Source organism: Aplidium turbinatum, chromosome 17 (genome assembly GCF_918807975.1).
Source record: "Aplidium turbinatum chromosome 17, kaAplTurb1.1, whole genome shotgun sequence".
Lineage (NCBI taxonomy): Eukaryota > Metazoa > Chordata > Ascidiacea > Aplousobranchia > Polyclinidae > Aplidium > Aplidium turbinatum.
Genome location: NC_137488.1, coordinates 2468410 through 2495435, shown reverse-complemented (window position 1 = coordinate 2495435; position 27026 = coordinate 2468410). Strand labels below are relative to the sequence as shown.

General features: G+C 40.0%; 1 protein-coding gene across 1 annotated transcript; it reads right to left on the bottom strand.

Annotated features, from left to right (window-relative positions):
• Positions 1–963: 963 nt before the first annotated feature.
• Positions 964–25634, bottom strand: LOC145786858 (uncharacterized). Its single transcript, XM_082598599.1, has 13 exons — positions 21770–25634; positions 19331–20951; positions 18459–18710; positions 17733–18004; positions 15888–16029; positions 13624–13802; positions 12838–12953; positions 7487–7695; positions 6340–6528; positions 5923–6067; positions 4923–5096; positions 4352–4555; positions 964–3795 (listed from the first exon to the last, which is right to left on the bottom strand). Exons 1-13 carry the CDS (start codon positions 25632–25634, stop codon positions 3043–3045), a joined length of 8121 nt encoding a protein of 2706 aa, XP_082454725.1. The 3' UTR covers positions 964–3042.
• Between the last annotated feature and the right edge of the window lie 1392 nt (positions 25635–27026).

The following is a 27026-nucleotide window of genomic DNA, read 5'->3' as shown; positions in this document are numbered from 1 at the left end:
TATCTTTATCCTGCATTGCGGGAAAGCGGACTTGAGCGCTATGCATCGGTGTACACCTTCCGACGTACACCTGACCCACGCTGCAGCCGACGACAATGTCTGTTTCCGGTTGTCTACTCTGCTTATGACTTAAATTTGGAACTACCCATTACTCGAAATCGATCACTGGGTTGAGGCAATTATCGTAAAGTTTCTTGCCCAGAGAAACAACAGCAGGTGCGGGTGGCTGGAGTCGAACACGCAGACTCTCGACTGTGAGCCCAACGCGCTAACCACTCGGCCACTGCTGCCGACTTTTTTGTTGCCTTGTGGAAGCAGTAGCAAATGAGAAAAAGTAAGTTGAAAAACGCAAAATCAGACTGTTATTGAAAACTAACAGTCTGACTAAAATCTTCGAAATCAAATTTTCTTTGTTTTTCAACATGTGAGAATGTTAAAACCTATTGTGTCATCTGGGGAAAAGAATAAAGAAAGCGTAAAAATCTAATTTTTAGAAAAATTTATTTAAACGTTCGCCCAAAGTTAGAAAAACCTGAAAATTTCTGCAAAATGTGACAAATCAGGCCGTATCTTTAGGTGGCCATGGTTATCATAACAAGATTTAATAAACTACTATCGGTGCCAATTGTCATTTTACGATAGGCTAAACACAGATTATTTACGATAAACAAAAGCCCTTCTATTGTCAGACGTAATAAAAGCCTTCGTATCCCCTTCTTTAGATATCCCCAGATTGAGATTGTCATTGACGTTACATTTTTCAGCATCCCAGCTAAAAATTATGTTATCGTCACTTTAACGTTATCGAGATGCGGAAACGTTACCGCTTGCCAGCTGGGGTGCTCAAGTGACTCCATTTAGAAACTTAAAAGACGTAAATATTCTCTGTCGTTTCATGCACACTAATACTCAACACAATCTAATCTAGAACAATCAACCAACTTCTTCGCCATTCTGAGGAGGTGGTCAAGACAATATAACATTACGTTTATTTGCAAGAATTGGACGCAAACATAAAAACATCAACTCATACAGCAGCAGCCGTCTTGATATCCCTAACCAGCACGATAGGATACATCAAGAACGAACGTTGTATCATGGGAATGATACGATCATACAACAAAATATTTCTTTGGTGAACTTTGTGGAAATGACAAGTGCCTGTTCAAACTGAAATAAATTTCAACTAAAAATCTCAACATGGATGGAAACAATATGATTCGTATCCCATTGTTTCTAGTGCAGCGAAGACGCGGCTGAGGGCAGCATAAGAAGTCCTACAAAGTTAAGACTTTTCTTCGGGTTCAATATGTCCTAAACCTTCTATGTGTAAAGTCTCTAAACCTTCTAAAGTTTCTCCACTGATTCTGGAGTAACAACAAGTTGTGCTTGGCGAGTTTGCGAATAGGCTTCATTCGACTGGGCAGCAGACAACGAACGATCTGACATTGGGCACCACGTGAGGAGAGAGGCATGATTGCAATAAAATTATTGAAAATTTTTCTAGATGTTTTGAAAGTTTTCATGATCACACTTTGGAAAGGCTTGAAAATCCAGGAACTTTTTCGAAGCAACTGCATCAGTGAGTAAGTTGGTAATTTTAAAAATGGCAAGAGTCTATGACAAAAGCGGGTAACCTACGGCCGCCAAGGAAGATCATGCGGCCCGCAGCCCCTCTACAAAGTATACATGGCCTGCCTAGTGGTATATTATAATCGAATGGAAAAACAAGTATTTTTCATTAATTATTTTAGTAGGCCCACGTCTTTGATTTGCAGCGTTTCTGTTTGTGTATACAAGAAATTCAAAATAAAGCTCCATTATGACACGAACAAACAGCCTGCTATTTTTACAAGCTAATGGGTCAAACAAGAAAAGACAAACTTAATCTACTCAAAATTAGCTTAAAACAGCAAAGTTCTGTTTTCCATTGGAAAGGAAAACCAATGAATCAGAAAATAATACTTTTGCTAGCTACATGGTAGCACAATAAATAACAAAAGACACAAGACCGTATAGTATACTGATGACAAATTTGCAAAAAAATGTACGATGAATGTTATTGAATCCATACGTCCGGAAAAAAAAAAAATCAAACATCAGTCTTTCAGCAAGAATCGTAACCAGACGAAAAGTAGAGATGTCTAAGAAAGTAAAATCTAGCAAAAAAGATTCTTGAAGATTTACAGTAGGCTATAGCTTAGATGACTGATACAGCTTAGCTGGCAGTGTTTGTGCGTGGAGTAAATAAAGATTTTGAAGTTGAAGAATTTGTTCAGCTGATTCCAATCAAGGGTGCTACAAGTGAAGCCATTATTCTGAAGGTATTACGTCAATGCTTTAAAGTCTTGAGTCTGAATCTATCGAAAGTGGTATTAGTAGCCTACGTCCCACCAAGGCCATGTAAAGTTTGGTTTTAGCCGCTATTAGAAAAAGGTTTACCGACTCCTGCTCTATGGCTTGTTCCTTTTGAAAGCCATTCATTTGGGTCATATGCATGTTTTAGAATTTAGACGAGTGACTGAAACAACTCATCTTGAAAAAAGTATGGTTTACATTTAGGCGTCTGGTACAATGTTTCCTATTCTATATCACTTAACATCAAAGCAACATGAAAATAGGCGAAGAATTGACACATGGGCGCAAAATAAAAGCTCTAGAAAATGGCATTAGCATCAATTCAACACTCAGACATAGAATCTTCAAGTAACAACTTGTATGGCGCTCAGTCGCGAAATGATTGTATGTTCGTCAAAGTGCAAGATCTTTGGGGGGCACAGTGGCACACTTGTGTGGCGCGGCCTGGTGACAGGTAAAAGATTGTTATTGTGGAGAATGATGAAGATAGTTTGTTGCTTGCCAAATGGGGAAGCTTGTTGAAATTCGTGAAATCCAGCTATCGCAAAGTTGCTTGCAACATACCAAATGATATCTTGAGCTTGATTAATAACAACTCAGCTACATTTGAGTAGATCATTGTCATAAAGGAATCGCTTCTGGAACATTAGTTCAACGATAAAGCAAACGAAAGCGCTTCCGTGTTTATAGCCTCTGCAAAATTTTTAGTCCATGAAAAAGCTCATCGGGTGCGACAGAGGCAAAGTACTGATGCTTCAAAAACGACAAAGGTACCAATCGATCGTTCGGAGTTAAAACAGCCAAGCTGTTGACAAGTTTTGCTTGCTCCATTTCAATCCAAAGTTCTAAAGCTGAATACGGGCTGACGTCATCAACCCCTACGTCATCCAGGTCTTCTGGTCCCCAGAGGGCGCACTGTACAACTTCCGTGGCTTCTTTGACGCCAACTGGAGGTGATTGTTCTAGGTATTTAATTAAATGTTTAATTGCAGTGGAATATTTGGTACCGGGTACCACAACTCTGGATACTGAAGACGCTGTTGAACCACGGTCCCCGGGGTGGCTGATGCAACCTGCAGCTGCCACGAGGTTGCCATTCTGCAGCAACGTCCTCATCAACTCGCCAACTTGTTGGATGTTGGACAAGTTTTTGTTTGCTGCAATTCCAACTTCCGAATCTGAACTCTGATAAGCATCCAAGACCTTTCCTAGGCCTTGGTTCGATCTTCCTGGCGTCTCGGAAGAGCTAAGATGAGGTAAAATCTGAAGGAATCTTCGATCTTCTGTGATGACAAGATGATGGGCACTCATGCTTGGAAAGTCAAATCCGGATGAGAGAAGATGCTTCATTCCTTGGAGGAGTTGAAGGACGTTGATGAGGAGTTGGCGATGATACTCTGTTGGATCTTCCTGATTCACAACTTTATCCAAAAACTCCTAAAATTTTAAACAACTTTTTATAACTTGAATGCATGGAATATCAATAAACCCAAATCGTTTCTATAGTAAGCGACTGCAAGCGGTCATTAGTAAAGGTTTCAAATATGTAGGCTAACCCTACTCATTGTTGCAACTAACTGCCATCAATGATCACCTAAAAGCATCATAGAGTTAAAAGTGACTACAAGAAGCAGATGTCGCTGTAAAAATACATAGTCACTGGCACATATTTTTTATATTGTTACTTGCGGCGTTGCATCAGAAATAGGCAAGCGCCAGTTGCAGCTTTTATAATGCTGCTTCATCTGCCAATGCCACTCAATATCAGTCGAGCTGTTCCAATTGTTTTATCAGAAACTTCTAGCGACGGAGGGTGGAAGTAGTTTAACATTTTTCATCCATGCAAAGCGTCAAAAAGAAATTGTTTCACAAGGTTATCACTCTGATGAAAGAAATCGTCGTTTGAGCGAATAATAATCAGAAGCAGTGTTACCGACAACAGTTAATTGAAAAACTAAAATTTCTTCAAGTTTTGCTAAATCAAATAGTTTACCTGTAACGATTGGCAAGGCCTGTTAGTAAGCACCACACAAACCGCATCGACTGCCCCGCCTCCTGAACTTGGGTCTAAAAGAGACCGTGGGACGCGACAGGGGAAGTGGCTACATACTCCACAGGTGTTAGGGTTAGCCGGAAGTGACGCACAGTTATCTAGTCGACGAAACATCCGGTCATCAATTTCCCGCTGATCGTAAAGCTGAAAATGATGTTAACGTTAAAGGGAGCTTATTTTAAGAAAAGTTCAATGTTTTATTAAAAATGCAACTTTTTTCAGGTGTAAACCACAAAGTAACATAAGCTTTGATGAAATAAATGTCCTGTTTAGAATAACAGTGAAGCTTCAAGCTCCAATTAATTTAGCCAATTGCAATGTGTGACAGTGATTGATCACATTTTACTTGAAGCTCAAAAACCGACCGTTTGACCAATTCATCAGGTGACATAGCGGCCTTGTTTAACTCGTGCAGCAATTCAAGGTAATCGTTCCAAGCGGGGGAACGTGGCTTGTTCGCGACTACGCTCCTCTGGCATCACGTGCCGATGTGGAAATGAACTTTACTCACTTGACAGGCGAGATTGAAAGATTTGTTCCCGGTGGAGACAGCGCTGTACACAATGCTGCTCCCGATCATGCACAGAGGTCGATGACTCGCAAGAGCCACATCCGACCATGAGGTGATGAGAAAACCTCCAACTGGGAGCTGATTCCTCCACTCCGAAAGCCATCTTTCCGTCACCTGTTGAAGTGAGATATTTAAGTGCAACCCTCTATCCTAAAATCTTCTGAAAAGATTGACTGAGTACCCTTTGAAAACAATTTCTGTGTTGTAGAGAGTGGACTTGAAGTTTGTGTTCACTTCAAATGAACTTTGCACATTTATGTAAGTGTTTGGGGAAGTTATTTTTCTTCTTGCGATATCGTATTTTTCACGTTTTCATATGTCTATGCTAAAGCAATTATGGTTGAACAATCTAACTGGCGTGAAGGCTTCATCGTTATGTTAGGAAAAGAAGTGCGTCTGTGCGAGTAAGTACTTAGGCTAACGGTGACAAAACTGTTTCTGCTTATTGAATAGTGTTCACTGTTAAAAGAGAATATGCCCGATTAGCAAATTAGTGTTTTCAGCCCATGACAGATTGCATCTTTCCCTGCAAAATTGACAACCTTAAGATATGGTTGGTACAATTGATATTTTTCAAAACCGTTCAGCAAAAGTGTGAAATACAGACCACTGGCCAGGCAGCTCAACAAAAGGAAAAACGTGACAAAATTGATTTGTTCAGGACAAAAGCAAATTTTGTACTCTACGTCTAAGAAATATAATCGGAGCTTAATTGCTCAATTAGCTCACACCTTGCACAACAAATTGAACCATCACCAAGCGATCTGTAACAACGATACGACACAGGCTGACCTAATTCGATTTGTGGTTAGCTAATGGAATTTAAATTCTCATCGTTATGGGCTTGTCTTGATTTAACGTCGAACTATTTGAAAACATTTCAATCACTTGTTGTGACGAAGCCAGTAATTAGATCAACGTGGCTCAGAAATAGTTTTACCTTCCGCAGTGTTTGAGCATTGAGTGAGACAAGAGTCTTATACTTTTTACGTTGATGAACTTCATAAGCCAAATCCACAGGCGCCGTCTGGCGGCGAATCTGTTTCTGACCTTTACGTCGGTGTGGGGCGAGCTTGGACCGTTTTCTATAAATTAAGCAGAATTAATGTTTTGTAAACCTCGGAAATTAATTAGTTCAAAGTAAATATGATGCTTTGTCATTTTTCAAAAGCAAGCAAGCCTCACGTCCAAGCAAGCGTATAGACACTTTGAGGCATCTGCTTTCCAGAAATACTTTTTTACAATAACTTTACAATTTCCTTAATATCTGGAAAATTTCCCACGGTTATACGGTTATTAATTTAGCCGTGTTTCCTTTTCAATTTCAGCAAAACAAAAAATTACAAAATTTTTATACTTTTCTTGGGCGTGACTTGAGGCTTTAGACTGGTTAGATTCCTCGATGTTGTAGTAAGGGTTCTTCTTATGCTCTTCTGTGAACAGGGCGGGGTCCGACTTTGAGCGTTGAGGCGATATGACACGCACGGGCCGTCTGGGAATGCCAGGGACCACACCTTTCAACATAGCTCCTCCCTTCATTGCCGACCTGAATACAAAAACATAGAACTTGAACCCTTTATTATTATGTGTGAGGAGGGAATAGGTACGTGAGGCCTGAACTCATTACTGTGAAGACCTCATTGGAGCTTCCACTGACAACAAACACCACGGCACTGTGCCCTGGAACAGTTCGGAAATATTTTCTCCCCCATAAAACCTTTCTAACAACCCCCCTAACAAAATATTAAAGAAAAATAGCCATTACCACACTAAGAAGTGAGGCCTGGCCAAGTGACGCAAGTACAGAGTGACCCGGTTAAGTAGGTTACGGCACAAATACTTCAAAAGAACCAGCCAGCTTTCAGTTTTAGTTGAAAAGTCAACAAACCAGCGATTCAGACACAAAATGTCTTTCCGCGCCTAAAATTAACATTTCGAAAAGCTGAACTAAGACTAAGCGCATTATCACCTATGTCGCTATCTTGCCCTTCGCCAAGTTGCGTTGTGTGACAGAAAAGGTGCAGACTGCAGAGCTAGCCATCAAACGCATGATTAAAACCGTTTGTCTAAATAGAGGGTTGTCCGATCCGGTTGCTTGCTACTCCAAGCCTGTCATCCGACGTCAATCAACCATGGAAAGACACAGAAAGAGCATTTTTCACACTTTTACAATATTTCCACCAAATGAAAACGTTCAATCAGTATCAATAAAAATTGCATTCAATATCGTTGTAACAAATTGGCACTGCCTTGTATTTATGAGCATGAAAGTTGTTTTGCTGGCAGTGGACATAAGCAAAGTTGCATACTGTGCAATGCCACAGCATGGAGCCTACTTTATCTGGTAACATAGTTTGAGCTTTAAAACTGCAGCAAAGGTGTAAAATTACGTTATTTGTACAACGGCCACCAGATGGGAAGCGATTCGCCTAGCGTACAACACACAGGACCACCTTTGCATCAACCGTACAAAGCATCAAACCAACGTTTGCAGGCAAGTTTACCTCAAACCAGCGCTGTCAGCGTCCGACTGCATTCCTGTTGAGCTCTCGGCGTCCGAAGGAAGGACACTTGTCGCGGTATCAGAGTCATAGTCCCGGTTCAAAAGAAGATTTTTCCTCCCCTCTTTAAGCATCTGCTTACTTCTTCCTGTCCGGAGTTGGACCTTCAGGCCAGCAATGTCCAAAACGTCACTTCTCCGTGGATGAGAGGACTAAATGATTAAATAGAAGTCACGGTTTCTTTTGCTTGCAGGTGTACTACGACATCAGCCAATGGATGGAACTAACTTTTTGCATGCAAGAAAATAAAATGTACAGTCATTCTGCTACATATCGAAAAGTAAAAGTAAATTTGAACCTGGAGTACAGAGCTCACAATGCGCAAACCAAACCCATACTCAGCGAACGCTTCAGAAACTGTCGCCGTGTTCAGTACTAAAAATTATGATTTAAAGATGAAATGACAAAAAATCGATTAGAAACATCTTTATAAACTTAAACAATAAATAAAGCTTTGGTAGAGAGTTTGCTTTGTTGAACCATAGAGAAATAAAACAGAGTAACCTTAGCGGGTTTAACATAACATTTTTTGTGTGTAAAAAAAGTATGTTAAACCCGCTAAGGTTACTCTGTTTTATTTCTCTAAACAATGAATATTAACCGAACGGGTGAAGAAATGATGTTTACTATTTTTCGACAACATGGGGTTTACAAATGTTGATTATTTACATAAACGTATACCATTTGTCAATCTCGTTTAATGCCAAGGCTATTACTATGGCGTTTACTGCAAGTTGATATCTGATACATCTACTGATATGGCACTGTAGCCCAGCTGTAGGAGGTGATTGCCTTGAGGCAAAGCCTAGTTGAGTTTGTTTGCTTCTGTATGATATGCGTTGGTTGATTCAACGTAAGAAGATGTTAGAATATATGAACAAGACACTTGTGAAAATTGAGATGAGAAACACTGTATCTGCAGTTGTCATTGTGACGAAACCATTGGTTTCTCACCTGAACCGTCACGCTTGATTTAACGCGTCAATATTTTCCTTGTGACGCGCCTTGTTTTTCTGCATCGAAAAACAGTGAAATTCTCACATAGGTGCAACGTCTTTAGAAGTTAAATCTTTGTAAAAAGTAACCAGATGAATTCAACATTGAAAAAGATCAAATTTACAGTCAGTGCAAGTTTAAGTTTTGATGCGTTTTCTGTCATGGCTGAATTAATCTCAGTTTTATTTAGTTTTAGTTGAAACAGTATCTTGGCAGACCCAAGTGCTTCTTTTGTATTCTGGATAGTATTCGATGATGTCACAACGCAAGAACTGACATCAACAAACACTCTCTGACAACGAAAGTTGTACACCTCGCTAATGAAACATTATTTCTTCTTTCATTTAATGCAGCTCACAGACCATTGGGATGCTTGCTTTGCTAGATCTTTTACCAAATGCATTGTATTTATCAACTGTGCTTCTCAAGATTGATACACTTTGTAGAGTTCGACAATCTTAGCTCCTGTGGGTTCGTCTTTCATGAAGGTGTCTAATGGCTATGGCGATGTCTGTGGTGATTGGTTTCTTCGGTTTATCATTTGAACACTTCATGAACTTCTTCAGTATGTCCAAGCTGTGCAAACTTCTCTTTCAGTGACAAGTTGTTACAACAATAAATTCTGAGTTTGTGTTCTTGCCTTCTTGGCACATGAAGGATTTTAATCGACCTTTGAAGCTCAGTTTTTCACTTTTTTGTGTTCCTCATAGCAAGTTGTCCGAGAATAGCTTTCATTGAGGTCATCCGCACAGACACGTTTAATCCGGCGGAGGCGATGTTGTGCAAGGGATTACTTCACGATTCCTCTGTCGGTGGGCTACAAAGAGATGCCACATATCTTCTTTCAGACACTTTTGTTGATTTTCGACGTTTGATGTCGCGACTATGCAGGGTCAAAGTGCAAGCGTTTTCACAAAAAAGCTATTTAAGATGGCGGTTATTCATAATCGCATTAACTTTAAGTAACTGCTAGAAAAGTGCAAGGGTTGATTTCACAGCAGTTTTGTGTATTTGTGCAGCTTAAATTTGTCTCAAGTCGGTTGCACTTTAAATTGTGTTTACATTTACAGTAGATAAAGCATTTCTTTAAGAAAGTTTGGAGTAAAAAAATTTGCACACATTTTATTCCCGGCGTGCTATCACGCACCTGGTATAAAAGATACGACTGCCACCCCAACCCTCCATAATGCAGACCATTTTAAGAATTATCTTACCTTAACTTTAGTTGGAAACCAGGTTATGGTGCCTACAAAAAAATTTCCTCGGCCCACTACTGTGTACACAGCCCTTAATTATTGTCTTATTTAGCAGCCCCGTTAGCTCAGTAGTTACGCGTTCAATTCAAGATCACCCGGCACTAGTTCGGTTCTCGGGGTGTGCACTTTAGGGCTGCTCTCCATTCAGTGGCACCTAATGGATGGAATAATTCTCCAGCAACATCGTTTCAACAATCGGAAACTTCACTCTGTCAATCTCGGTAACCGGCCCTGTGTCAAGAGCCTCTCGAAACTACCAGGAATAAACTATCAAGGCTTTGTCAGTCCGAGGATAAAAATTCAAAGCCAAACTGTCTTGGTCCACCAGACATCATTTCACATCGCTGGTAGCAGCCTACTTTGTTAGTCGTCACTTCAGGCACCAATAAAAATCGAAGTAGGTTATGATGTTAGGCAATAAAAATGATCAATTTTTTAGTACAAAAATTAACATGTAGCAGTGTTTATTTCCTTTCCAGTTTAATACTGTATTAGGCTCTAATCTACACTGCGCGTTCTCCAGTGCCTACATCATATCTTCAACCAAACATGTTCATTCGATTAATTTCGTTCGCTGCACTGCTTCGTTGAACACCTCACTTGCACGCAAGTGCATTGCAATTGGGTCACAATGATGATTGTCATTGGCTGACTTTCTATGTGAGGTAGCATTGACATCACAGACAAGTCACCATTCTATTGCTTGTTAATCTAAGAAAAGCTACGTTGTTTCAACAGCAATAACCGTTGTGTGGATAAACGAAAGCTTTGTTGCTGAAAAACCAAGTGGTCGAGTTTCAAACCGCATTTATTTGAACAACATTTCTCGTATAGCACTAATCTCATTGAAATGAATCTTAAGTTCTCGGAAGCAAAAATAATTAAAGATTTTCTCACAACTCGGTAGTGATAATGCTGGTAAACATTTCGCATCGAAGATTAAAATAAATCGATTTGTTTTAAGTTGTTGTAAAGAGCCAATTATGGTCAAGTTAAGAGTACTTCCACCGCGAAGGCCTATCGACAATTTCGACATGCTTTGCTGAGCAAAAGGCAGTGGTTGGTAATGCGTCGTCTATCGGCTACATGTTCAGGATGTCTAGTTGTCTACTTTGAATTATATTGCAGTAAATATGTGGCCAAAAACTGATGTCACATCCAAATTATCACATCATCATCGCTCAAAATGATTTGTGTGTGTTATTTGCATTGTTTTGCCTGTGTATTCTATAAAATGTATAGCCTACTTCGATGGACTGTTAACATTTTGCTGGGATATATTTGTTTGTATGAAATCAAACTTCTACTCGAAACTTACGAAATGCACAACACGATTTCGTGTAGAGACTCATGGTTTAGTCCTGTCAAGAATGGTTCCGGATTATACTAAGCGTTCAACATATACCAAGAGTATTAACACCACAGACAACGCAAGTGATATCAAGGGTTTACAACCAAGGATAAATTCACTCCTTGGGGTAATCCATCTTTAGACAACGGGTAAACCAGAGCAAAAAGGTTAAACCTTTGCATTAGGTGATATCATCAGTTAAAGTTCAAACAAAATAAACACCAATCAATCAGTTAATTTATTCAACAATACACACTGCAGCCGGAGATGGGCAAGATCATGATCACGTGATCTTCAAGTTCAAGATGGTGGCCATCTCTGGCTGCAGCTAACGTATGTCAATCATGTCATGTTGCTTTGACAAATCAATAGCATTTTGGTTTATGAAGAAAACCTTACATGCACCCGGTGTCCGACAAAGTGTTCGTAAGCAATTGTTCGTAAAGCAATTGTTCGTAAGCAATTGTTCGTAAAACAATTGTTCGTAAAATTAATTCTTCGTAAAACAATTCTTCCTAAAGCATTTTTTCGTGCATGCAGTTAAAATTTGATGTATACGAAGAAATGCTTTACGAAGAATTGTTTTACGGATTTCATTTTACGAAAAACAGTTTACGAACAATTGTTTTACGAACAATTGCTTTACGAACAATTGCTTACGAACAATTTGCCTATAACCCATGCACCCCGTGTAAGGTCATAACTAGGTAAAGCCATTTTTATAGTGACCAAACAAAAACTCTTTTTGGATCATTTTTGTTGAACTTTGAGTGTATTTTTGACTTGACAAATACTTCTGCAGGGTTTGAAGTTTTAATATTCACATTTTATTGAAAACGTTACAGTAAAGGCCGGTTACATAAGATTTGAGAAGCTATCATACACATTTCGTTGCCAACACGTGAAAAATAAGGCTTGGAGAATTATTGACAATTTACTTTAGCCCCCCCCCCCCCCCTCACCCAGAGTCACAATCTAGTAAACAACACCTTCAATTTGATACTTATTCTCCACATTAGACCCAGTAATTGCATACAAACATGCAAATACCGATAAACGCAGCTACTTAAAGTCAATGGGAGGAATACGAAAGCACCCCAACAATGCTGACAATCATGGATGAGATTGACATCTTTGTGTTACAAGTAAACAACCCACTTTGATTAAGGGTTTAAAATAAACATGCAATGACAATGTGCAGGTTAGTATTACACCTCTTAAACTAACAACACCTGTAGACACCTACATCGTAAGACAGTGACCGTGAAATAGATTACGGTACCTTAGCTTAGTCTATCAAGCAAGAGAAATCTGTTATGAGACCAATTTCAGGGATGCATAGAAAGTAAGGTTATTTGTTAAAATCTGCGACATAGTCAAGCTATGAGTTTTCAACACAGTTCGAGTTTTAGAAAAAGGAAACTTTAGTTTGCAAACCCAGTAGAATTGACACGACAGCTCAAAAACGAAAACTCCAACAACATCTGAGTTCTGGTTGGCACAAGTGGTTGGGTGTCAGGAACCCAATGGAATACATCAAGCGTGCACATTGCACAAAGTCCCAAGATATTGCGCTTTATAAAATATTTAGGTTTGATGTAATAATGGAAATAGTACATAATTGTCATAAGCTTTGTACAATACTAGTAGTAGTACGCTATTTTGCAAGGGTTTTTACATTTCTCAAGCACCTGCGTTTTGTTGAGCTGTTCCGAATCGGAGCTTGCTACAGAGTTGCTGAAGCTGTTCTTTCTACTGGAAGGTCGGTTAGGTTTTGAAGGAGGCACAAGGAATGCTCTGTTGGACCCTGGACAGATTTTTATATTTTAAATGCACATTTGCTGATATATAGAGTAATTGAGGCAATGCAATATACTAAAGAAACAAACATCTTTTACTGCATAGCGACGTGGTTCTACTACAACATCTTCTGACAAAACAAGTAGAAAGGGCACGATTGCCTTGCAAGTTTAACCGCCGTGCACTACAACGGAAATGTTTGCGTTCCTTCCAAGTACTTTTCTAAACCTTTGCCAAGACAGGCAGTGGCAGAATCTTGTGGCTTGAAAGTTGTTGTTTGATGAAATAATCGTTGCTTCTCAACGAAAATATTTCTGTATCCATTCTATCTACCGAATCTGACTCCATACCTCTGCATCACACTTTCAAGGGTTGGTGAAACTATGGTCATGGCGGAACAGTCAATAATAATGTCTAATTGCGGTCGACTTAGGATAAATATGCTGCACAACTACAGGCAAATTTGCCCACAAGAATTCAGAAACTTTCATGGTCCACTTGAATGTGAATTGGGCAGGTTACTTATTAAAATATAAAATATACACCGTGTGAAAGAAGTGAAGAACTTTGTGTTTGAAAACTCTAGTGTGATTAAATGGAAGGATTGTTTTATTTCGAAATTCTTGGGCTGATACGCTTGAATAACTCCGTGCGTACAACTAAGCAGCTGAACTAACCCATGTTCCCGTACGCATCCGGTTGGCGGGACCGGTCATTTCTCCTGCGATCCGCGCCGTCCGAAGAACTGCCGGTGCTGGGTTCGGCTCTCGGTCGGCTCGAGCTCACTGCTGACGACATCTTCTTTGCTCGATGAGACGGGGGTGACCTCATGGCTTTGTTTGGTTTCGATGCGACGCTAAAATGCAAATGGCAATTAAATGGTCCGTTTGAAACATGGGCCGTAACAATTAAATTCTTGACAATTGCCACTTTATTTTGAAACTTAGCGTTGAATATCACCCAGTAACTCAGTTTCAAGACATTCTGATTTTTTTTAAATATTTTTACATTTAAAAAAAATATAAATCGACATTTTAAATGTAAATCTAATCGGCATTTTTAAAACTTCAGTCCACATTGTTGCGTAGAAAGAAAACTGCATGTTGTGCTATTTACGTCACAATAATTCAACCGCGCTGATTGCTTGTTGTTAGAGATGTACCGATATATCGGTATCGGCATCGGTATCGGTGATATCGGCCATTTTTTGAGTATCGGTATCGGCATCGGTATCGGCAAAATTTGGCCGATACTGTGGCCGATACTAAACATGTAAAAAAAGGCGTTTGCTGCGGAAGCAAAGATATAGATTTTTTAAAGTAGTAACTAACGTCACATTGAAGTAGAAAAATAACAACTTGTTCAAATTTTTGATACCTCACAGTCCCATGATTCCCATCATGCAGTCCCATCATGCGCGCACCTTTTGGCATTGTTTGCTTACAGTGATTCTTTCACTCAACCAAAACGTTTTGTTTCAGCAGTTTTGCGTTGTTCGATTCTTAAGTTGTGAAGGAGACTCAATTTCTCCAATATTTATCATTTGTGTTTTTTTTTCTTACTTTCAGCAGAGGATAAAACCAGGCCAAGACTACCCAGGTGGCGAGAATGTGTAGTTTTGCATCGTTTTTGCGTTGCTGGACGTTTGAGGGACCCGTGTGGCTTGGTTGTTTTTTGGTGGGCTGGTTCTGTCAGTTTGTGATTTGGTTTCCGCCTTTCGTTGTGGTGAACTCACCAGGCTTGAGCAACGTTGTGGCGGAGTGGGTGGGCTCGGGGTGGGGCGGTGGGACTGCAAATCTTCACTGAACTAATCAATAAGTAGTCTTGTTGCGCCTGGGATGGCGGCCTCATTGTGGGGGGGGGAGTGTCCTTCCCTGCTGTCGGCACGGGGCTGGGCGCTCACTGGTGCGGCGGGCTGTTGCGATTCGCCGGCCATAACGGTGTAGCTTCCACGCTAGCCATTTAGACCATCCAATCAACTATATGTTTCTCGGCAGCCGTTTTGTAACAAGAATTGAAATGGCTAGTGTGGAAGCTGCACCGTTGTGGTTGGCGGGTCGCGGCAGCTCACTGTGCTGGTGAGTGCTCAGCCTTGTGCTGGTGGCCGGGGGGGGACGCTCCTTTCTTCGCAATGAGGTTGTCATCTTGGGCACAACAAGACCATTTTGATTGGTTTGGTGAGGATTCGTGGTCCCATTGCTTTCTTTTTGAGCCTACTTATTCTGCCGTGACATTGTTTTGGCTTGGTGAGTTTATTGCGGCTAAGGGTGGAAGTTGAATCGCCGACTGGTGGAGCCGGCTTGCTGGGAGCAGCCGAGTTGCACGGGTTTTTTGAGCATTTGGCGGGGTGGAAGCGATGCAGAATTGTGCATTTTTGCTACCTGGGTAGTCTTGGCCTGGCAAAAGCTTTTCAACCAAACGACAAGCGCCCTTAGGTTGCACATTACTTGTCGAATAGTTTTTTGTGCGACTACACAAATCACTTGGTTTACATTTTACATCTTATTATTAATTATGATAGCCTATTTGGAGAGTTTGCGCAAACACTTTATTAATTTTTTAGAAACCCCAATTATGATGTAATGTTTCTTTCCTTATACCCCAATCATCAATTACGGTGGCCTTTCATTACTAAAACCTACTATTATGACACAACAATGCGGTTGAGATTGGATTCTTGAATCTTTAATAAATTATGCCAATTCAAAGCTTTTTTTAATAGTTTTATACAAATAAGGTAAAACTTAGCATTTGATATAATTCCTTGCAAACACCAAAATTGCTTCTTTTTGTAACATCAAAGTATCGGCCAAAATATCGGTATCAGTATCGGTATCGGCCTAAAAAAGTGATATCGGTATCGGGATCGGTATCGGCCAAAATATTGGTATCGGTACATCTCTACTTGTTGTATCGAAAGAACCAGAAATTGCTGGCAGACCTTGGACTTTCTTTATTTGAAGGAGAAATTATTGTTTGGTGAGGAATGGGTCTTGAAGAATTCCCATCGCTTTCAGATACGTCATTATTCTTGTAGGCAAGGATGGTGCTGAGGGCTTCCGCAGAATCCGACAAATTTTCTCCTGAAAGAAAAAATACAACATATAAAGCAGAAAAGAAAATCTTTACACATTGAGTCTATATAGCATACAATTGAAATTGTTGAAAATTGACTATGCCTCTCACAAGCCTCATAGTGCAGTGCATACAAATAAATCCATCAACCTAGATAACCGAGCCTGTGTCAGTAGTTCAAAACACCTACAAATATGTGAAACTGTTACGACAGTTTCAAAAAAAATCTGTTTCATTTTGAGAACAGACTCCAACAATCAACTTAGTCCTCGGAAGAGATGTAGGCTACTACGTCCTGTGAAACTGACATGAGACACCAATATCACTAAAGTAGCTTGTTAAAAGAGATCTATGCCTGAGATCTTGCTTTTATCGCAGTTACTGAAGACGCAAAGAAAAGGGACTGGCCATCTACTCTCGTTAGTGTTGAACGCTTAATACAATGAGAACAGGGCTGTCGGTATTTTACCCGACCCAAAAAAACCCGGGTGGGTTTTTAAAAAAAACCCACTTAAAAAAACCCAAAAAAAACCATAAAAAAACCCAGAGCATCATATGTGTCCAGTTTTTATTAGAAAATTAAAAAAATGAACAAAAACACTACAAGGCACTTAAAACAAACTTTAAATTAGGACTTAAGGATGTTATTGTGAAGTAAATTTCCAAGAATAAACTGAAAACGCAGTGGATATTGTACAGTACACAAAAATTAAGTAATGCCACTTTGTGTATATATACTACACTAAAACTAATTTATGCAAGAAGGCCTGATAGTTAAACTGGTGAAAGTACTACTCTACTGTAGTCTGTATATATGATGTGAAATGCAATTTAGGAGGCTATTTACCAATTACAGATTCTGGATTCTAACGCATGGCTGTTTCAGAGCATTTGCCTAAATGGCCACGCAATTGCTCATCCATTACTATATATAATATATATATAAATGATAAAAAATGTTTAAACATGATGGCATAAATGCTCCTTGCCTTCAAATCTAAAGCAAATGATGCAATAATGTGATTTCTACCACGGTAGCATCAACTTGGTATAGAAATCAGTGGATGATGCAACATCCAACTTGATCTTGAAATTAATGGATGATGCAACATTCAAGCAACAACAGCCCTAGTGCATTATTTTATTGAGTTATGCAAGCATGTACTGTGAGTGAAAGGCACTTCATTCGTAAAAAGTAGTTTTGAGGTGAAATAAGCATGAATCTACCTTTTTTTGCATCTTTTTAAAAAAAACCCAATAAAACCCAAAAAACCCGTTTTTTTTTTAAAAAACCCGGGCGGGTTGGGCTTTTTTAAAAAAATCCGGGTTTTTCTCAACCCTGAATGAGAACCTTATCTTTTCATTTCCCGAAGCTCAGTAACTACGTATGGGGCAATCTTCACCTTAACAGTTAACAGTAATTACAGTATATATGTAATTGTGTATACATTACACATGATCTTAGCCGAGATCCGCGAAGCAAGTCTGACTGAAAGGGAGCATAATTATGTTTGTCGGCAGTGCACGGTGCTGATGTGGCCTAGGGACCAAAACAACTGCTACAGCTGACTGGTGACAATTTTTGTTTAAAGCTACTTTAAGCTATATTAAGAATACAAATAAAATGTATTGAAAGTTGAAACAACGTGGCCGCACTTCAACTGAGCGAATTATTATTATTATTTTTTTGTACTTGATTATTTCAAATTACCTTTCCCAGGGTTAGCCATCCGATTGTCTTCATCATCAGATTCCTTCTTACTTCTGAGTAGTTTTTTGAAAAATTTTACCGGATTTCTTCCACGGCCACCACTCGAGTTCCCATCATCCGACCTCTCTGATGACTTTCCTCTTCTCCCTCTCTTCCTGGAGCTACTTCTGTGTCTTCTTAGAAATCCTCGTCCTTCTCGATCTTTTTCCTCCCCATCTGTGTCCTTTGCCTCCGATCCTTTTGGATCCGGCCTCTCTTGTGATTTAGATCTTCTACAAGACGCAACAGCCAGCGTTAGAAAATGGCAATTCATACGTTGTTTCGATGTTCAATCAATATACCTCTGCTTGATGATAAGATCTTGTACAAATTTGTGTCAACAAATCTGCATATCGTCCAGTTGCAAAAATTTACTAACGTACAACTTTGCACCAATTAAGCATTGAAGTCGTCAAAATAACTTATTGTTTAAAATGGTGATAAATATCTGATTGCTCTCTTGATTATTTGGATAATTCTTATCAGTTGTAGCGGTCCAGTTAACAGACCATACAACATTTCAATCACGTTGCCACTGTTTCCATGAGCTCGCTTCGATTGGGCTTGTGACATTGAGAAAGCTTTAAAACGTTGAGTCTTGCACTTGCAAGTGCAACATAAGACGTGTCCATGCAGTGCACTAGACCAACAACGTATTTCACAGATCCTATCGAACAAGACCATTACCTTCCAAAAATCTTTCTTTCCTTAGACTTAGACCTTGTTGGAGATTGCCGATCTTGAGATTTTGATCTTCTCCATTTGGAGGTCATTTTTGACTTATCCAACTCTTTTTTTCGTCTTTCAAGAGTTTGCTCAGATGAATCTTCTTCAGAGACTTTGGACTTGTGACTTCTTCCTCTTCTATCCATCAAACGTTGAGAAGCGGACCTTCGAGGAGGTGCTCGATCACGTGATTCACTCTCAGAAGACTTTCCACTTAAAAAATGATTAAAACAATAAAGATCACACTTGTTTCCGGTAGTTTTTCTTGAAGTTTGTATGATAAAGCTAATAAGTTACAAAACCACAGTAAAACAAAACTCTGAATGAGTGGTGGATGCAGGAGAAAATACGAACTTGGTCACGTACCTTTCAAAATCGTAAACTTTTCAACCGTTTTTGCAAACATTTTTCGCTTGCTCTTCATTTTACATTTCATTAATCTAACAAGCGGCATAGAGCACTCGTGTTTTTAACAGTGTATGCACAAAATAGAATTTTTGTGCAGCTCAAAAGCTGAGAAAATACTTCAGCATCCCAAAGTAAACACATTGCTCACTCAATTAGTAAAATGCTAGCAAGTAAACTAACTTATATTCAATATTTATAAAGTATGAGGTGAAATGTGCTCTGCATAGCCTACGAGGGAAAGGTGCAATTTTCCTCCATGAAACATTATGCAAGATTAAACAAAATTTTGTCAAATACTAAATTATTAAAATCCTCCTGTGTTCATGAAAAAGTGAATTGAAGCCAAACCTTAATTTTATAAATTAAACCTTGTAACTTCTGTCTAATGCAAAAATTATAATTGTCTAATTTTCATCAGTGCTTACCTCTCTGTTTTTGAATTGTTCTCATTGGATACTTCACTCTGTGCTGAAGCACTAATGTCAGAGTTAGTTCGTTCTTCTAAAGACTTTTGAGGAGACTTTGATCTTGGAGGAGTTTTTGATCTTCTGCTCCCACCTGGAGATTTGGATCGCTTGAGAAGTGACCTTTTCCGACGCAAACTTGGCGAGATGTATTTGCTCTCAGGACTTCCTCCCAAAAGAGATCGAAGCTGTGATCCAAGAGATCGAGATGCATTGGAATCTGTTGAGTGGTTGAGAGAATTTTCCATGTTTGCATCTGATGATTTTCTTCGAGGAGCTGCCACAGGCTTAGTTTGAGCGACGTTTGGTTTTGGTTCAGATATTTCATTTTTATCTACTGTTTTTTCCGATTCCAGAATAATTTTGTCTTCTATTATTTGATTTTCCAATAAAAGAGATGTTAAATCTTCGTTTAATCCTTTGTTTGATGAGGATCTAGAATGAGCTGCACGTGCCAGACCTGGTGTGGACATCGGAGTATCTGGAATATCTGAATATACAGAGGCTTTGTCATCCAACGACCGCAGTGCTGGTAAAGGAGAAAGTTCTGGGGGGTTTACAAAGTTATCCTGAGTTGATGTGACTGGTTGTTGTGGAGGAAGCACATGTCTAGGTTCGGGTTTGGGATGAGATTTTTTACCATCTTTTCCTAGATAAAAGTTGTCGTAATCTACTGGGTAACGGGGGAGGGGTAACTTTGGCTTGTAGAGGGTTTCAGGGGGCTTTATGTTTTCTAAAATCTCTTGAACTCTTGTCTTTGCCTCTTGCTGCTCTTCTGATTCAGGAGCAGACTTTGCCACTGCTGTTGATCTGAGAGAAGCGCCATCCAGCAAAAAAGGAACTTCTTCGTATGGATTGACAATTCCGTCATCCAAGCTTTCATCGTAATCCTCTGAAATAGGAAAAGGTTTTGCGTCAGTCAAACTTGAACTGCTGAGTTGCTGGTGAGCTAAAAACCTTTTCTCCGGCAAAGGCTTGGAAGATTTCCGATGTGACTGATCAATATTCTGATTTGAATTTGGATATTGTGGTTTACGAGGAAGATCTCTCGACTGCTGAACATCTTCGAAGCTGTTTGTGCTATTTTGTCGAATCTTAAAGCTTTCCGTACTTCTGGAATGCTTTACTGCAGGTGTTTGCTCAAACACCTCATCAGAATCTTGGGAATGCGCTCTTGGAAGAGTGGAACTTTGATTCTGTTGCGAACGCTGTTGGAGATTTTCAATTCTCCGAGACGCGGCAGATTTGGACAACGATTCTTGTCTTGCCGATTCTTTGGCTCGTTTCAGGTTCCCGCTGTGGCGATCCACAGCGCGCACGGCCGAGCTATGACGAGCCAGTCGCGATTCGGAGGCAGGAAGAGGGAAACTTGAGCGACTTCCCGGACTTTGGCGAGCTAGTCCGGGTTCCGAAGAAAGTGAATCACGCGATTTTGAGTTTTGATTTCGCTCTAATCCGTTTTTCTCCGCTATATTAGGATATCCTTTTTCGACTTGTTTTGTTCCTACTGATTGCATGTACTTGGCGGACAAAGAAGCTTCTCGAAGTTTCTTCTTCTTTTCTTCTGCTTCTCTTGCGGCACCTGCAAATGACTCAAGGTATTTATCAATGTCAACAGAAGCAGTATCAATAAAGTGATCAAAGATAGAAATCTAACTTTATAAGAAGTATTGCAAGATTAAACTATGCCCATTATTTAAAACCACTAAAAGAAAAAGTTCCCTTGTTTTGATTAAAATAAGTGCCAAGTTGCAAAGCAGATGCAAAGTGCAAGCATATTTTAATGTGTGTAACGCAAACCTTTTTCTACAAGTTTGTGTTTTCTCAGAATCGCTAATCAAATGAGATATTGATTGTTGTTTGAGATGTACGACTGCTTCGATAAAATCACAACATTTTGCCTCGGGTGGTTAGTGGTTACTCGGCAACTGCACCAGAGCAAGACGAGCTCCGTGTTAACAAAACTAGCGCAACTGGGCCGGGATACGTTTCAAGGACGATTCTATTAAACTTTCGGTCGGAGCATAAAATAGACCATCACCAAGTAAGCAAAAACTTTAAGATCTGAAACAGTTTCAAAAGCGATATCTCTCGCTTTCTGCTTAAAATTCCACCAAAAGTCGATTATCTGTTTTTACCATATAAGCGTCTTGAGAACACAAACGAACGTAAGTCAACGCCTCATTTCATCACTGCATCCATGGCGCGTGACAAAAACAACATTTACAGCCGCGACTAGCAGTGTCAAGCTTACAGCAAAAGTAAGACAAATAGCTGTGGTTCAACTCTGGACGCCTGCGTTTAAGCAACATAATCGAACCCCTCATTACACGGGGAGTGCATAGCCAGTAAAATCATAATAATTAACCAAGAACGCCACTTCTACTACATGCTACTCACCGCCATAGTTTTCCAGATTGTCGTATCCCACTTCCTCATGTTTTTCTTGAAAATTCTTGTTTGCGTCAGATTTGCTTCGTTGGTGATGTGGTGATGACGCAGCTTTGGAATGAAAGTACTTTTCCTTGTTGACTTTCACATTAAGAGGAAAGTGAGGCATATCTGAAACATCCCCTTCACTGTCAAAGCTAAAGTTCCGCGTTTTGGTTGGGGTCTTCGGTTGGGCGTTTACTGAAGCATTGAACTGACTAACATTATACATGATGGAAGATGGAGTTAGCTCTGGCTCCGAGCATTTGCTGACTGGCCTTGAATTTGAATGTTTGATCTCCTCAAAATTTGGTTGCAATTTTGAAAGGTCAACCATCCCATAAGGCTCCACATCTTCCACAACTTCCTCTGCTTCATGAAATTTGTTAGATTTGGAGGGATTTGAGCTGTCCGTGCTCCTTGTGCTGGAGGATTCGGAGCAACGACTGTCTCTTGAGGTCTCCCTTTTCATGCTCCGCATCGAATGTACGCTCGCCGTGTCGTCATCAGTTTGAAACTCGTATATGCCATCAGTGCTTCCACTTCGAGGTTTCTTCAAGGAACGAATATTAGGAAAACTTCCGGTCTGATTTTGAGAAGATAAGAAATGAGAAGGAATTTTTTCAGGAGTTTTGGAGCGCATTGGATTTTCTTGCCAACGAACTGAAGATGCATCGGAGGCTTCTTCAGTCGAACTAGAGGATGGGCCAGATGCAGATGACCGCATCGGAAAGGAAGCTTCGGTCTCTGTGGTTTCACCATCAGCATGCTCCAACTCGCTATCTTCATCAAGATTTCTCCTGGAAGAATTGACGCTGCTGCTCCAAGCACTTTCAAGTGGAGATTCAGGTCTATGGTGTGGTCTATGAGATTGGATGAAGTAATCGTTTGCAAAGACAGATGTATCGTCTCCGGTTACCGAAGAGCCACAAGAAGAAGAATCTCCATATGTGCTGTCTTCTTCGATAATTGGAGCAAGAGGTTCATCTACTAGCTGCCTCGCCCTCGCATCTTCAGGACTCATTTGACGAGCAAGAATGTTCTGCTGCTGTTGTTGTTGTTGCTGCTGTTGCTGTACAAGCGATGATAATTTGGTTTGAGGCTGGTTTAAAGAAGGGGCGTTCATGGTAGGCATGGGTGATGGCATATGGGGAGTATGCTGCAAAGTTGTTTGACCAGAAATGTCCAAACAAAGCTTTTCATTTTTGTCCCGCGAGTTTGGCTGATTGGATTCCTTGCTCACAATTGGCTTGGTCTCGATTGTTGGACTTTTATCAGCAGTATGAGCTGCTTGTTGACGGTTAAACTTTAGCTGCTTAGGGGGAAGTTTGGGGGGATTTTGCATCTTCTGTTCCTGATCAAGGTTTGCCTTTAATTTCAAGTACTCGTGCTCTAAATCACCAATTACGTTTCGAAATTCTGACTGACTAGAGGTTGTAGAATTCTCGTTTTGCTGTAGAGATGTTACTACAGCAGATTTTTGTTGATGGCTTCGAACAGTATAAGCAGTAGCCGACTTAGAGTTTTCCTGTTTAGACGATGTATACTTTCCGTGTAAAGTCAAATTTTGGCTTTGCGTAGACATATTTTGTCTTAAAAGTTCTTCTTGCTCTTGTTTTTGCCTGACTTTTTCCATAATGTCCATGTTGTCATAATACAATATTTCTTCGTCGATATCACGAGTCCTTTTGACGTCATCACACTCTGGTTGATCTAACCCCAAGAAATTTCCTTCTGAAACAAACTCGCCAGAACCTCTGTTGCTGCTATTTGACTTGTCTAAGTTCTCTTGACAACTGCCGTTTGAATTGAGCTTATTTCGAACGCTTTCGCCACTTTTCGATGCACATGGTTGCGTTGAATGGTTTGAGAATCTGCTGTCTGCTGAATTATGACGCGTGGTATCAGCTAAATGCAATTTGTCATCAATACTTGTTGGGACTCGCTGCGTTGTGTTCTGACTGCTAAAGCCTGGAGCAATGCTGTGGTTATCCGTTTGACACAAGCCAGCCTTGGCGCTGAGAGGTTTAATCGCTTCGTGATCTTTCGCATTCCTTTCTAATTGAGACACGGGTGGGTGAGCAGCTTTGCCATGTGGGGACTCAGGGGGCGATGGGAGGTTGGGGGGCGGGGGAAGATCCATGAAGTCAATTTTAGAAAAGTCTTTTGTTTTTTCACTGCTGGGAGCGGGAACATCTGAGGCATTGAAATTTATTTTATTTGTATTTACATTTGAAGTTAAATTTTCTTGTTTCGTATGGCTCATGAGGTTGGGCAATTCTGGCAGGTTATTGTGAAAATATGGCGTTTTGCTTTCAATTTGAGTTGACTGAAGAATCTCGTTTCTTTGAAATTCATCTTTGCACTTTTGATGTATTTCTTCCATCTTTTGATAACACTCTAGTCGTATTTTGGGTTCATTCTTATCTGACAGCCAACCATCGCTGAGTTGTGGCGCACCAGCAAGATTTGAATTTACCGCGATATTTGTCGCGTGTTGATTGTTGGTTCCGCCATGAACACCTGACGCAGGTTGTCCATTACAAACTGCAGATGGCGCGTTACTCACTTGCGACATGTCATTACCGATACCTTCCAATGAGCTCATTTCTAATATGTCTTTGAAGAGTTCGTTTGCAGACGGGCCAACAGAGCCTTCTTCTTTGTATCCATTTTTGATGGGCGGAGTAAATACAGGATCAGACACAGGCTTTTTGAACTTAATGCGCATGTCCTCAAACTTAGAACGGATGTCAGACACAGGCATCAACGATGCTGGGTCGTTGTTGGATGAGTCTATTTCTGGTGATAAATTTTTGTTGTTTCCTCTCTGGTCTTTATTTGATCCACTGTCGGCTGAATCACTGCTGAATGGTTTGAATCTCGGCTTGACGGCTATCTTTGGCGGCTTTTTTATACGTAATTTTTCTTGATTTGATTCAAGACTTTTCTGGGAGTGCATTTTGGAATCTACGACGATAGGTTTGCTTCCAGATGAATTGTGAACGTTAGTTTGCTTGAAGGTGGGACAAGGTAAAGTCTGAGAGCGCGCTAAACTATTTACCACTTCCAATGTTGTGGAACAATTGTCATCTCTTGATATTTTTTCTGAATTTTTACTTCCAAAATTTTTTACAGGTAAAGGAGGTAGCGAAGAAAAACTTTCTTTACTTTCTGATGCTAAGCCTGTTTGATTTGGCAAGGTTAAAGTTTTGACAACAGGACTAGAAAAAAATGCACTTTGACCACTAAGACTTTTCTTTTTTTCTCTGTTTTGCGTTAAACTAGGTGAAATATCTGTGTAACTTTTAAGCTTCGGAACGATGAAGGGCTTGGGGGAAATTATCGGCGGTTTCTTTACCGGCGATTTACTTTTCGTCAAATCTACTGATGGAATATATTTTTTCGCCTTGTTGTTGCTCGTCTCGTTACTAACTGAGCCTTTTTCGGGATTTGTTTGCCATGACGAAGCGGCAAGTTTTTTATAAACACTTCTTGGTTCTAAGCCCTCTCTGGAATTTGGTTGTAGTTCTGCTGTGTCGCTGTAAACAAGCGGTTTGGCTGGGTTGTGCTCTGGTGTAGATGTTGGCTGTTGCCGACGGGAACTGATGCGTGACGTTTGGCTGCGATCTGTCATTTCTTCCCGTAGCGTGAATGTTTGTTTGTCTTCAACCACACGCCCCGCGGCAAGAGATGTATCTGCACCTTCGCTTTTGTTTCTCCGATCGTTTGGAGTGAAATGTTTATGATAAAGATGCGTGGACGGTGTAGCCGAAGTATCCTGCTTGATCCAAATGTCTTCCTGCTTTCCAGGACTTTGCAAGAAGCTCGACATTTCACCGGTTTCCTATTTAGGTGCTGCAGTCTCAAATTCTTTTGTGGTGTCACATTACATCTAATCGTCCTCTATGACTGCATAAGAACAACATATCATTGTTTATCACGTCATACATATTTCAGACCAAAAATAACAAGAAGAAAATTTAGACTGCAAGAAAATAGTAAAAAATTATTTGAGTGAGGTTAAATACAATATGAAATAATATTTTGTCGCCCTGAGTTGGGCCATGTCTGACAGTCGAACGCTAATTGGGGGCGGTCCCATTCATCTGTCGTGCGATTGGTTTATTATTCATTGTTTTTCTATGATTTTATATTTTGTATTTTATTACATAAAAGGAAACATACAATTGCAAGGAAAAACGGCGAAACAAGGGTCAGAATTCGAATAAATTGGTTGGACAGTTCATGAGAACGGAACGAGTGACAAAGAGGTGATAAAGAGATGCCAGGCAGGATGGGGAGCGTGGAAGAAAATAACAGGAGTCATGTGTGACAGAAAAGTGCCAGAAAAGCTGAGGGGAAAACTTTATAAAACGGTAGTAAGACAAGCAATATTGTATGGAATGCAGGCGGTAGCCCTGACGAAGACACTGGAAGGGAAAATGCAAGTGGCAGAAACGAAAATGTTGCGATGGTTTCTGGGGTTGACAAAGTAAGAAATGAAATCATTAGAGAACAAATGCAAATTGAAGATCTGGAAGACAAGCTGAAAGAGACATTCCTTAAATGGTTGGGCCACGTCAAAAGGAGAGACGAAGATTATGTCGGAAAAAAATAAGACAATTGGATGGTAAAAGAAAGCGAGGAAGGCCGAAATGAAAATGGAGATATTATGTGACAGAACATATGAAAACAGTGAAGAAGGAAGATGCTGCTTGTGCATGCTGCAAGACACGTTTTATCAACATTATTCAAAATATATTCTAAAACAATTATTGCTCAAATACGCAAAAAACAGCTATTTCATTTTTAAATCAATGACCAAATTAATGACACTTAGGGACTACAAGATTTGTTCTTTCAAATTGATACTGCAATCTGCAGGGCATAGCCGTACGAGACCAAACCATTTTGGGGGGGCAGAAAGTAAATTTGCCCAAGTCTGCACGCTTTTATAAAAATTGCCCAAATATAATGTATGCGGTGGATTATAACGGTGAAAAACTAACAGTTTTATAAATAGACTATGATCAGATAATTTCATCTTTTTTTGTTGCCCAAATCTAAGCGATACACTTATGTAAGTGGGAAAAATTAATGAATTTGTGCATTTTGGGGAAACTGCCTCACGCTAATTTGGGCAGTTGCATAAACAGACTAATCAGTTTCATCAGATAATTTCATGTTTTCAGCTGCCCAAATCAACACGATGCATTTGTGAAAA